The following is a 14,241-nucleotide window of genomic DNA, read 5'->3' on the forward strand; positions in this document are numbered from 1 at the left end:
TCTGCATGCTCTGTGAAAGGACAAAGTGGTTTGAATATCTCTATACACGAATCCATCCCGAGGAATGTCATCGTGCTTTCGTTTGACTACGCTGGTTATGAGAGATACGAATCACTGTGTCGTTTGCCTATGCTTGCAGTCTGTGTTGTTTTTCCACGTTTCACGCGCCGATCTCCGTGGCGGAATGGTTAGCACTGCACGCTAAGAAATCTCGGCCTGGACATGGGTGTCCTTTGTGAGTGTCATTTCACAATATCAATTTCATCATACCACTCATTTTCGCGATTAGCCAAAAGTGGCTGAAAAGCGAACTGAAATAAACCAAATGAATCAATACACCTTTCACGCGTAAGCTTTTGGGCCAAAACCAACCCAAAAGCGATGAAGAATATTCGCTTTCTTTTCGTGAAATATGTGTAATTTATTGTCATTCTTTTCTCGTGTACCTGTAGAGAGAGAATATTCTCGACAGCAATTTTGCGTTGAGAAATAAGATTTACAAGGAGAAAAGCTAATCGAAATGTGCAGGTTACAATGTAATGCTATGAAGCGCATTCAAAATTGAGTGTTTACTTGCGTCACGAGAACGGCGTTACATTCTTCTACGTTTGTCACGTCACTTACTGAATTTGAAACAAATTGTTCATAATTTTATTAACTACTAGTAGTGATTATATTCGTTCAAATCGCGATTTTAAAATATATATATATATATATATTAAGCATAGTTATATATATATATATAACTATGCTTAAGTTGTCAAGATCAAGTGAGAATGTGTAAAACGCGAACAAGGGCAAAATCGATGTAGCAGTGGTACTTTTTTTCGTATTTAGCCCAAAGGCGTGCGCAGACCCTCTGATTAAGGGGGCAAGAGCCTTGATGAAAGTTTAGTCGGAGAAAGAAAACCCTCATTCCAACATATATTGTATCGATGATGGGCACTAAACAGGGGCGTACATAGTGTGTGTTCAGACCCACCGAAAATCACTCTATTTGAAGAATCCCAGCTTCCGTGGCACAAAAGTTCTCTGTTCGCCTCCCTCTTTATTTTCCTTCTCTATTGTTCAGATTAATTTACATATAAACATGATTTCGTACAGCAGATTCAAAACAATACACATAATTTATTCATTTCCAATGTGTGACCGCAATTTATTCTGCGACCACATAGGTGTAAACACAACTAGGCTGACGAATAAAATGCGTGAGTCTGCATAACAATTAATTTGCTGGAGAACGAAGCGAGATAATCCAATTACATAGGAAATGAAACCGCTGTAGTTGCTGGAAACTTTCGTCAGCTTGACAATACTTTATTTTTAAAGAGAATTCTACTGTTGAATAATATTTCTCTACACTAAATCTCAAAGTAAGAGTATTAGGAGGGGCAACTGCCCCCTTGCCGCCCCTTCCGTGCACATGCCTATGATTTAGCCCTAACCCGTCTCGAGATCTCGCCATGCAACTTTCGACTTTCAGGTTCGAGTGCCAGCATGGACATGCCCCTTCATCAATTTCATTAAGCCTCGACATTAGCCTAAAAAGGTAGAAAAGCGTCATAAAACTAAATAAAATATACAAACAGGAGTCATAACAAGAAATGTATCAGCCTCAAATCTATTTTTTTTTAAAAAAATCGCTTTTCGATATATCATATTCCGTCGACTTGCAACAGCGTGTTCCAGTTCATGTGATTGTGTCAGTTTTTATTATTTTTGTGAAAACTTTTTCTTCGAGGAATCAGGACACTTTATGTAGAGTTGGTAATAATAATAATAACCCATGGCTCGACAGCCCTTGAAGGGCCTAGGCAGATCTCCCGACTGCCAGTCTCCCTCCGACAATCTTACCTAGAGGTGTGGGGTTCTTCAATCGGTAAGGGGGTGACGTGGGGTCAGTACGTCGAACCCGCAGCTGTTATAGGAAATTTCCCAGACTGGATTACGCTACTCACTCGTAGCTCCCCAATTTCCTCACGATGGTGGGTTGCCTCGGTCCAGAGACGCAGCGGCCGCCCCTACATACCCCGCAATGTGGGGGGGGGGGGCATTGTTCTCTATCTGTGATCCTGAAATTTCATATACTTCCAGAAATTCAACAGAGAGTGTCGCTTTTTAAGAATTGGTCCCTGGAATTGGTCCCTGCACATTAACATGGGAATAGCGATCATTGTCTACGCATGAAGACCAATAGCATGTTAGTACACAATGTAATACTACACGTACACGATGCAATCTATGTAAACAACATGGTGACGAGTCTGGGCTTCACAACCGGTTCTGTAGAATCGAAATCAAATTACCCTATGCTTCAGTTCATGGAGAATTAGGAACATCTTTCGTTGAATACCAAACAATATACGAAATATTCAGTACTAGTTTACTATTGTTCGGACAGATTTCTTCATTTTCACAAAAGAAACTACTTACCGTAATAAGTTCCTGTAGTATTGTCTAACATCGGGAAGGTGTTTAGTGTGATGTGGGAATGTATGATAGGGGAAATTCATGTTCTTTGTTGAAAATTAATTCTCCGACGGACAATAGCCTTTGGCGCGTACACCTTCGTACATCATCACGCGTCGTGATTGTGTTTTGTTCATGTGCATTGGTTGCCCAGTGTTTCGAACTGTCTGTGTTTGCAACGAAAGTTAGAAACATGATGTGTCGTGGATGCATGGTGAAATTCGTACCGGGTGTGGAAGATCCAGTGGATTTTTTAAATTTAATTGAACACGGGATCGTGAAAAAAGGAAAGGAATGTCGAAAATGTGGTAGTGAATGTAAGCTACTCGTTAGAAGGAATGGGCTGTGGGTATATGCCTAATATGACGTGTTGTCGATGCATGGTGAAATTCAGGTAAGTTTTCCGTATCCTGGAAACGGATTTCTTCAAATTTAAAAGTTTGGGGCTCATTTGGGGGCAGGTGACTCCGGCCAATTTCTAACATGCCTTTAACAGGGACTCTACAGAGAAAACCGGGTAGTCGGAGCGGAGCGGAGGCGGGGCCGCGGTAGCGGTAGGTCAATTATCCCCGGGGCCGAGCCCGGAATCGGTGGGAAATTTGGACTCAAAAATTTCAAACTAAAATAATTTTTGTACTTTAAATTTCCCACCGATTCCGGGACGGATAGCCCCAAAAACCATTCACGGATAGCGCCACGAAACATTACAATTTTCTTCGTAAAACAATGCGAAAAAAAAAAAAAAAAAAAAAAAAATTGGATCAGATGAGCTTTGTCCTCGGGTATTTCTTGGGTTCCGAAGGTTGAAACACTGCATAACGAATGAAAATCACAAAACACAAGCACGACGTGCGATTATGTAGGAAGGTGTATACCCTAAGTCCTCTAAGTATCACCAGTTCGGCATCTTTGACAGAACCCCAGAGGAAGCCGACCTGAACCGTATCTGCTTTCGAGCCACCACCTGTTTTTCGGCAAAGCACTGTTGTCGCTTTTGCGTGCAGTGTTTGGACATCCATTCATTCACTGCGACGTTATACTCCCAAGGTCTTTATATTGTATTAAAAAAAATGCACAGTATAATAACACAACCTAGCAAAGATAAAGAATCGCAACCTCGCGTTCAAAAATCTCTAAAGAAACTGAATTAGCAACATCTCATTTAGTCCACGTGGAGTTGACGAGAGCTGTCATTTTTTGGACGGACATTATTGGTGGAAAAGGTTTCAGGGGAGGATTTACTGGACTCCACGTGGACCTGATCTATGGTTGTAAGGGGGAAAACTGATCTTTCGGAACTTTCTTTGAAGTAAAGTGAGGTTTCTTTGGGGGACGAGCGCTATACGCGCCATATTGTGTCTCAGGCAAGCGAAAAGACTACGAGAAAGAAGTACTCGTAATGTGAAAGATTGCAATTACTTTATTGAAAAAAAACGTCAATACACCTTAAGGAATGTTTCGCGAAGCAGATAGGTAAGTACGAATGTCAAAAATTGACGAAACGAAGAAGCTATAGGTTTCTGAAGGATAGTAAATTTTTACCTAAAAGGGAATGACTTTTAGAAAGAAGAAACTCTTACCCGATTCTGATCCCCTTGCACCCATTCAATTGAGTAAAGCAGACGCAAGCCCAACTGTCAAACTCTTCAACCTTTCTCTTCAGCTGTCCTCATGCAAGCAAGTGGACGAGAGAGCGAGAGAGAGGTGTATTGGTGGCGCTGTATGAGGCCGATTGGCCTTGGAAACTTCGCTTGATGCAGGGATGATACCTCGCGTCCAGGATTATGTTAGATTTGCTCGCGTATTCTAGCAAATTAATCAATCAACAATCCTCTTCGAAAAATATAAATTTCTATTTACGAGGGCAAAAGGGCGTACCTTCGATCGTTGTATTGAGTCGCTTTTCTGCAATTCTTTGCTAATCGTGAAGAGAATGAAATGACGATTACAAACACAAATTTATAACACAGAGAACATTTTCATCTACTGGACTGAGGATTTTTTTTTAAATCCTGTATATGATCTGATCCATAATTGTTCATTTACGAAGAATGTTATTTATTTGCGTGTACACTTAAAATGAATAAAAGCCGCCAAATAAAAAATATATTTCAGTATTTAATATCTCGATATTTCAATAACAATATTATTTCGTATGTATAAAATATCAAAACCTGGTACTAAAAACAACGAGAATCCACTAAACAACACTGCCATTAGAACAAACTGTATTTAAAACAATATGTGTATTAACATACGAACAAGTCAAATGTGCAACTTTTAACTGCTGCTCCATTTTAACAGTAAAATATTATTAGAACATATTTCAAGAAATGAATTATTTCATTTGTACGTATATACATTAACATTCAGATCATAGTTATTTACATTCAGAAGTATGATATGTTTCTTTGTGCATTGTGCGTACGATTACCAGCTGCTCCATAATGTTGGAAATATACTAATTATATTCACAATATGGTCCACGCAAGTGTCAATTTGGCTCTTATTCCAAAAGTAGCCATTAATGATAGACTACGAAAAACTAAGCACTTTCGTAGAAATAAGAATATCACTTAGGCACTCCAGCATTTCACACCCCATCTCTTCCATCATAGATTTCGATGTCTCACTGCCCATATCCATTATCATGAAGTACAGGTCGCTGTAGTACTGAAAGAAAAAGAATAGAGCTTTATTCCTATCGGTACCTCAGACATTACACAATTTACTTTCTGCCGTACATCTTAAATTGCTTACGGTTTAAAATTCGACGAAAGCGCCACAGGGTTAAGCTGCACATTAGAAATATTCATATTAATTGATTGATTTATTTTACTGCGAGTTTCTTCCACTTTTGGCTAATTGAGAAGATGAGGATGAATGCTGAAAAGATGAAGTAGATGAAGGGACAATCACACATACGTATGGACAGCACCACAACATAAGTCCCATTGACCATGGATACAGACGCCAGAGCCTCGTTAGTCTACAAAATGCAGTTCAGGGTGTACTACGTGAAAGTGAGGTTGACATTTGGGTGTCTTGAGGAAGGATCACACCTTACACCTCATGAAAAATATTCGAAGGCGAGTTAGAATTACGTACACGCGCAGGAGTATAGAGAACATGGGGAGAAAGAAAGAGATAAACTGAGAATGAAAGTAAAAGATGAAGATAAAAGAGGAAGAGGAACATAGAAATATAGAAGAAAGGTATAACGGAGAGAGAGTAAGAGAGAGAGAAAGATAGAAACACAGACAGAGAGAGAGAGAGAGAGAGAGAGAGAGAGAGAGAGAGAAGCATGGAACTAAAGAAAGACACAGAGTGAGAAGCATCCAACTAAAGAAAGAGAGAGAGGGAGAAGCATCCAACTAAAGAAAGAGGTAGAGAGAGAGAGAAGCATCCAACTAAAGACAGAGACGGAGAGAGAAGCATCCAACTAAAGAAAGAGAGAGAGAGAAGAATAGAACTAAAGAAAAAGAGAGACACAGAAGCATTGAATTAAAGAAAAAGAGAGAGAGAGAGAGAGAGAGAGAGAAGCATAGAACTAAAGAAAGAGAGAGAGTGAGAAGCATCCAACTAAAGAAAGAGAGAGAGGGAGAAGCATCCAACTAAAGAAAGAGAGAGAGAGAGAGAAGCATCGAACTAAAGACAGAGACGGAGAGAGAAACATCCAACTAAAGAAAGAGAGAGAGAAGAATAGAACTAAAGAAAAAGAGAGACACAGAAGCATTGAATTAAAGAAAAAGAGAGAGAGAGAGAGAGAGAAGCATAGAACTAAAGAAAAAGAGAGAGAGTGAGAAGCATCCAACTAAAGAAAGAGAGAGAGGGAGAAGCATCCAACTAAAGAAAGAGAGAGAGAGAGAGAAGCATCGAACTAAAGACAGAGACGGAGAGAGAAGCATCCAACTAAAGAAAGAGAGAGAGAAGAATAGAACTAAAGAAAAAGAGAGACACAGAAGCATTGAACTAAAGAAAAAGAGAGAGAGAGAAGCATCGAACTAAAGACAGAGAGAGAGAAGAATACAACTAAAGAAAAAGAGAGAGGGAGAAGCATCCAACTATAGAAAAAGAAAGAAAGAGAAGCATCCAACTAAAGAAAGAGAGAGAGAGAGAGAAGCATGGAACATGGAACTAAAGAAAGAGAGAGAGAGAGAGAGAAGCATCCAACTAAAGTCAGAGAGAGAGAAGCATAGAACTAAAGGAAAAGAGAGAGAGAGAGAAGCATCGAACTAAAGACAGACAGAGAGAGAGAGAGAGAGAGAGAGAAGCACCCAACTAAAGAAAAAGAGAGAGAGAAGCACCCAACTAAAGAAAAAGAGAGAGAGAAGCATTGAACTAAAGAAAAGAGAGACAGAGAGAAATAGAAAGAAAGAAGGAGTAATGACAGAGAATGACTACTAAAGCGAAGATAACTTGAAAATACAATTCTCTGGTGACGCCACTGGCATAATGATGAGAATGAATAATGATTAGATGAAAACAATGATAGGTAAACACCCATGTTCCGACTATGTGATTCAATTCTTTGAGCTATGAGAGTTTAGCTGTCAATGAAAATTTGTCACTTCTGTAGACGAGTAGAAACAGCCAGTGTTTCGCCCTTGGATATACTGGGGTGTTTGAAGATAGCTGTGGGGAGGGGGTTAACACGATGACAATCACACACATATGGAGGGATAATTTACATAACTTTTCCTAGCTAGTGGACAGCAACCTCTGAATCTCCCAGTCTTCCCGCACTGACTTTGAACTAATAAGGAAGCTATGTTACCTTGGTGATCAGAATTTTTTTGTTTTAAACTGCGTTGATAGGCTTAACAGGAACAAAGGCTCAGCAACAGAAGATGGGTAAGTTTCTGAAATGCCTTTGCTCCACTTGGCAATCTTCGTTCAACTGGGAGGATATTAACTGAAAGGGTTGTTAGGACTGCGGTTAAAGCGACAAAATGACAACATTTGGAGGCAAAAAATCTTCCTTTAATATTTTCCCGTGGAACTGTAAAGAGTCAAGCCTTCAATGCACCCAACCAACTTGAATGTACACAAAAGTGCCACTTCAATAAAAGTGTGATTTTGCCATAACATTTTTTTACATGCATATAAATATTTGACATTATTCATAACTCACAGGAGACAATCGATCATTCAGTCCGGGCAAGAGTGTCCTTTCATCAGCTTTATCTAATCATCACTCATCCTCAACGTCGCGATTATCCAAAAGTGGCGAGAAAAATAACAAAACATTACAAATACAAAATAATGGTTTAATCCTAATAACATTGAACAGTACCTTCATTTCTGGAACTTCTGTTTCACTGAAGGACTGGCTCATTTCACTGCAGTCTACGATTGCAGCTTTGTATGGAGTAACCAGCAACATGGAATAGTTAACCTGAAAAAGATCCAGGTATTATTCAAGAATTAACAACTTTGCAGTTAATGCAAATAAACGATTACGTGCGACCAGTATCTCATGGTGTTATTTTTCGTGCCCAAGGGAGGGACAATTCCCATCAAACCCCATCCTTGTGGTTGCTACTGTGTTTTGTATAAACTGACGTCTGTTCTCTTTCGTAATGTAGTATGCCTACATCTATGGAAAAATAAAATATGATTTCAGTACTTGAAATTAATCTACTTTTTATCTGTTTTTCCTTCATTTGATCACTTTACTTGAACTTTTGGCTTATTTAAATGATGAGGATGAATGATACTTTGCCCCCTTTTAGCGTCGCCAGTGCTGATTTAGCATCGCATTTGTTCCATCATTTGAGTGGTGATCAGGTGAGATGCATGAAGGCACATAGTGGTTCGGAATCCACTTGAACATGTAGTTCCAGTCCCGATTAGCCTATCTATACATAAAATGGACTTAAAACGCAAACCCAAACAAATACATTTGGAGAGGGCATGTTAGATGACGTGTTTACTTGGTTAACGTCCAAGATCTGAAGACAGCTGCCGCCACGAACGTGGGTGGGGATAAACAGCGGGCGAGTTATTTTCGTCCAATCACACTCAACCTTCAGCCAATGGGCGCAGCTGTCATTCTGCTCGTCTACTCCACGCAGAGTCTCAGTCACATGACTGCGGATATGCTGTTGCCGTACTTTGCAACTTCAATGCGGAGACCGTGAAGGTGCTTGTGCGAGGAGGGACAAGGTGGCGTAGAGTAGATGTGGAGAGTGGATGTGTGGCAACACTGTAGATTGAATGTGATTGTTGCAACTGGTTGGCGCGCTCTGTTGACTTCAAAGCCAGCCGGTCTTTAACGTAGCTAGCGTGTCGACTATACACAAACCCACAGGGAATTATTATATTGGCTGTGAGGAAAGGCGCCGGAGACTCGTCTGCCTGCAATAATGTAATTTCCAAAGTGTGCCACGCGGAAAAGTGGTTCACTTTTCACGACTACCCAGAAGGACACTGATTACAGCCCCACTTCCAACACAAGCAATTACAGGACGAAAAACAAAGTTGACCAATCGGAATATTTACTGATGAAGTTCAGCTTTTAAGACTGGCCTGGAGGTTGGCATGAAAGTAGTTTCCTGGCCCGATGCGATACAGAGACACCTAGCGACATATCAGGGGACTAAGAATTCTTTTCGGCTGTCCTAAACCAGAGGCCAGAGAACCTTCCTCTCTTCACCACCCCCTCCCCTCCTCCGTGACTCCCGCAGTGAGGTTTCCAGGAAAAGGGCACCCACCTGTTTCTTTTCATTCTGGTTTCGGAGGCTAAAATTTCTCCAATGGCAAAGCAATTCGCATTTCACTGTTTGCTGGCTGATTTTTGCATGGAGCGAGAATAGTGGCAGACAGAACCTTCATCACTGAAATTTTGATTGAATAAATTTGGTTGATTACAGTGGCTACTATAATTATGTTGAATTTTCTTGTTGAGGTTGGAATTATCAATTGAGAGTAAAGAAGGAGGTAGAGAATATCAGTTGAAAGTAAGTAATTTTTTTGAAGGGGGTGTTTTTTTATACAAAATCGATATATAATAATAATAATAATAATAAGGCCAAAATTAGTAACAATTATTATTTCAACTATTAACGAATAGAGTCCCTATTAGAGATGGGCAGGAGCGAAACTACCTGGAATTTAAAAAGAGGAAACGTGGACATGCGTAATAACATATGGGAAAACTGAAAAGGAGAAAGACGGACAAAACAATGTAAAAAAAATGTACAGTAGTAACAATGATGTCAGGAATCAATAGTTTAATATTGAACTTACACTTTGATGAAGTAGTTTTCTTTGTTATGATCTGAATTAAGTCCCTTTGCACAGTTCTCATCGTTGGAGTTATATATATATATGTATATATATTAAAAAAATGTTAAATTTAAACTCATTTCACAGCGACCTTCGCCAAACTCCACCGCCCTCTTAAAGCTGAGAAAGGTCTCGATTCTTGGGAAATTTTCCAGAACTACCGAAGAAAAACTTAATTGCTAATATTCATTGAGGAAAACATATACAGCTTACCACTTTATCGGTTTCAACAAATTCCCGTATCTGAAGAACCATATTGTCTTTGCCAGCTAAGAGATTCCAACGACTCCAAGAGAAGTTGTAGGTTTGAGCAAACATTGCCATGCATCTGTAGAGGTGAATTTCTGCAACGTAGTTTTTCCCAGTAGCTCCTTCCACGTAACAAAATGCATCATATGAAGGAAATATATCAGCTCCGCCCTCTCTCATTATCTGCAATATTTGAAGTACTATGTTAGTGTAACAAAAATGTTTGTGAGCATTATGTGTTTGTGGCGTGTCTGGATATTCCATAGAGAGATATGATCATAAAATAGTGTTGCGGATCTTCTCTTTGACAGCCAATGCAAAATATTTGGTGTATTTTTTATTTTTTAGAAAATTTGGATTAAAGGCAGGCGCGGATCCAAGGGGAGGGTGATAGGGGTGATCGTACCTCCCGACTGCCAGTTTTTTTGGATATATTATTATGCCTAATATTTTTCAACACTCAAGTGTTCTGCCTTTTATAGCAAAGTTTAACAGGCTCAAGAATATTTTTTTTAAAAGTTTGATTTAAGCCTACTTTTTGTTCATGATAGGCTAATCAGAACTGGACGTACGTACAATTTAAAATTGGATCCGGACCACTCTGCCAAACGTCTCAAAATCGGATGAAACTCGACACCCCGACAGAGAATGGGTTTTCTTTCTTTGTTTATTCATTTTATTCCCCATACCTTGACAGTAGGAGAAATTATGATAACAACATACAATAAAAATAGTCTATTCCAGTCCTAAGCCCCTATTTTTGCAAAAAAGAAAACAAAAAACAAAGAAACGCCAATATTTTGAACATGGTTGGTTCCTGCTAACAGAACTATACCTGTGTATTGTATTTATATTGTTCATGTAAAACGGTGCATGTGTAGGTTAGAATTGATTCTCGGTGAGGTGAAGTACTCGGCTGAAATTCGCCTCTCCCAAATGTAACTTCTGGATCAAAGGGAAGCTCCCTGAGCACGCTTTCCCTCCCTCCACACATTTGTGGAAGGGATTTGATCAGCACAAAGTTCCGGCTGCATTTCCTCCAGGTGCACATTTATTGGAGGTTGGGAAATCCACAGAATCGCTCCATATAGGCACATTGACAGTGAAAATCGAACCTGGTCTCCCGCGACACACACAACACACACATAAATACAGAGAGAGTTTTTTCCATAATAATTTAAATGACACACCTAGTAATGTACTTTAAGAACTCATGTAATAATTGAACTCTGATTATTATCTTTATTCTTAGGAAATAAACACAATCATTTGGCTACTGACGAACCAAGAGGATTTTTGTTCGAGAGCTCAGTGGTTCGCATGATTATTTTTATTTTCTAACCATGCTTTTCCCTCTATTTTGAATTCTATCGGCTTTAACAGAGACAAGGGTTTATTGTGAAAACGATCCTCGAGACCAAAACACACTCGCCCTAATAAAGAATATTTATTGTTATTATTATTATAACTTCAAGTTTGCCTTTATGTATAAAGTAGATCTTCATACATGTTTGTAAAACATGCATTCCGTGAGACTAAACTGGAAGATAATGGTAGCAGCAGTTTTTCCACTGAAAAGTAACGAAAGTATAAATTGCATATTGCATAACCTACGAAAACATTGAGGCAATATGAAGCAATTAATTATACTGATCTAAATGTAAGAGATAAATAGCCATAAAAAAATACACAACGCGAAAGAAAATAGCAAAAATAATTATAAAATGTTAAGCGATAAAAAATAATTAGTTCATGAAACAACTTACATTTTACTGTTTGATCATAGAACTTATTTGTAGCAAAAAGTGACCTATTCCAGTTATAGAATAAGACAAATATCCATATGACGTACACAGTAAAGTGATTGCTCGTGGTCTGTACATATGCTATTACATTCATGAACGTTGTAACCGTTGAATTATTAGGATATGTTCTATAATACACAAATATCTTAAGTATATATTTTCCCACATTATTAGAATGATGCACCCCCCCTCGCTAATGACTTCCATGATTACATTCAGAGTTCTAATATTTAAACACTTACGCGAATCAGCTGATGTGGTTTGTAGAAGTTACCCACAATATCTTGCAATGTATTATTTGGTCCATTTTGTAATTGTTGCAAGCATATTTGACCTTGCTGAAAATAAAGGGAAGAAAATAAAATAACACATTTAAATTTACAGAAAAAAACACGACTGGAATTCACCTTAGCATGAAGAGAAGAAACATAGTTGCCAAACTTAGCTGTTTCCCCACCTTACACATTTTAAAGTTAACAATTTAAATGCCGTAAAGAAACTGTTGACAACGTTACTTCTAAGTGTTATTGCAAAAAGTAACTCTGTTACAGTTACAGCCACTTACTTTTAAAAGTAACTAGTTACATTTAGAATTCCTCAAATTGTAACTAGTTGCTTCCAAACACTAGTCCAGACGATACATCGCGATATTAAAAAAATATCGTCAAGGCGATATCAAGTAGACGATATATCGTCACGATATTTTGGTGATATATATCGTGTCAGCGATATATCGTCACGATATTTGGCGATATATATCGTGTCAGCGATATATCGTCACGATATTTGGCGATACGTATCGTGTTGGCGATATATCGTTACGTTATTATAGCGAGATATCGTCACGATATTTGGCGATATATATCGTGGAAACGATATATCGCCGATATCACGACACGAAAAATATCGTATCGTCTGTGACGATATTGTATTGACGATATATCGCGATATCAAATTTCCAATATCGTCCATCCCTAGTGGAGACCTACCTTGTTAATGAAGAACTCAACAATGAGTATGGCTGCTGTGATGCTCAGAACAACTCCACCCTCAGGGACCGGCCTCAGTTCCCACGTTTGGTAAGGAAGATTCGGAAAGCGGAAGGCTGCGAGGGCCATCAGCCCCATCTCGCCAGTCCGGAACGTCAGCTGCTGTTTGTCCTCGTTGAACTTTAAATCGTAGAAACCTTCAGTAGTCCAATACGACTCCTCGTCATCCCATCTCACCATGATTGGAGGCTCAAACCAGAAAACCGTATCAGGAAGCCTGTACAGGAATATTTTAAATAATTTCTCGACTGCATGATCAAGACATTTCACATTTCATTAGACTTCAATATTTATTGAAATACCTTAGGCTTCCTATGACGGATGTAGTAACGCTGTCTCCTTGAACACAGAAGGAAAAAGTTTATTTCGATTGATTGCTTCTTTTACTTTGCTTTTTTGCCACTTTCGACTAATCGCGAAGATGAGAATGAGTGATGAATCACAAAAGAACACCCATGCCCAACCTGGGATTCAAACCCGAGACCCGTGGCGTCTTAGCAAGCTGTGCTAACCACTCACGCAGAGCGGCGAATGTTTGTTTCGAATAACCAAAAAGATAATTTCTGATTACTAAATGTTTGAAGACTAAAAGTGGTAAACGTTGTAAGTGCCATAAGCGAAAGTGTTTGGAAATCGCATCGTTCCGCACATCAGCCCGTAAGAACGTGCACACTAGTGACTCTTTACACGCCCTTTGAACTACTTGGAGGGCTACCAGCCACGTTTACCACATTATAAAGCATGGAACATTTCACAGTTTAACGTGGAAAACGGTGTTTGAATTCTTGTGGCACTTACAGCGTTTACCAATTTTAGTCTTCATTTGTTTTTGAAGGAGGCAAAGAAGTGATTGTTCGCCAGAACCAAATTCTTTCAGTAATCGTGCACATATGCTGAGAGTTACCAAAAAGTTAATTGAAGTTACCAATTTTAGTAAAGGCTACCATTTTTTTTGTTTTCGGTTACCAAACGTGTTTCTGTGTAAACAAAGCGCCCCAGGTTCGATAACCGCACACTGCATAGTGTTTCGGATTCCACTTGAAACTGGCGCTCAGTCCCAGCTTACCTGAGCACAGAGTGGACTTTAAGATTTAAAAATATCAAATGTAGTACGCTTCTTTATAGAAACCCGCTGGTTACAGGCAAAGACAGGAGAAGGAAGCAAGTACAAGCTGCACCACTTACTTGATTGTAACAAGAGCCAGCCTCTGTAGTTCCTCTTCCTGTTTCTTGAGTTCGGCTTCAATTTCCTCCGGGGTCCTCTTCTGGCCGGGCTTCGGGGGTGGGGGAGGATCGTACTCCTCGTAGAAGTCTACCATCACAAAATCTTCAAGCATTGGTACTGCAAAAAAGTTCGAAAGAGAAAGCACAAGATAATT

General features: G+C 39.2%; 1 protein-coding gene across 1 annotated transcript in view; it reads right to left on the reverse strand.

The window, feature by feature from the left end:
• Window positions 1-4,675: 4,675 nt before the first annotated feature.
• LOC145987033 (dynein axonemal intermediate chain 7-like) overlaps window positions 4,676-14,241 on the reverse strand; it is a 57,549-nt gene continuing 47,983 nt past the window's right edge. The window contains exons 4-9 of the mRNA XM_083121494.1: window positions 14,048-14,204; window positions 12,803-13,079; window positions 12,056-12,151; window positions 9,973-10,191; window positions 7,766-7,867; window positions 4,676-5,142 (exon numbers count right to left, since the gene is read on the reverse strand). Of these exons, the coding sequence (XP_082977620.1) occupies window positions 5,005-5,142; window positions 7,766-7,867; window positions 9,973-10,191; window positions 12,056-12,151; window positions 12,803-13,079; window positions 14,048-14,204 (989 nt within the window). The 3' untranslated portion in view covers window positions 4,676-5,004. The remainder of the gene's footprint in view (window positions 5,143-7,765; window positions 7,868-9,972; window positions 10,192-12,055; window positions 12,152-12,802; window positions 13,080-14,047; window positions 14,205-14,241) is intronic.

This window comes from Lepisma saccharinum, chromosome 4, assembly GCF_977018435.1.
Source record: "Lepisma saccharinum chromosome 4, izLepSacc3.1, whole genome shotgun sequence".
In the NCBI taxonomy this organism is placed as follows: domain Eukaryota; kingdom Metazoa; phylum Arthropoda; class Insecta; order Zygentoma; family Lepismatidae; genus Lepisma; species Lepisma saccharinum.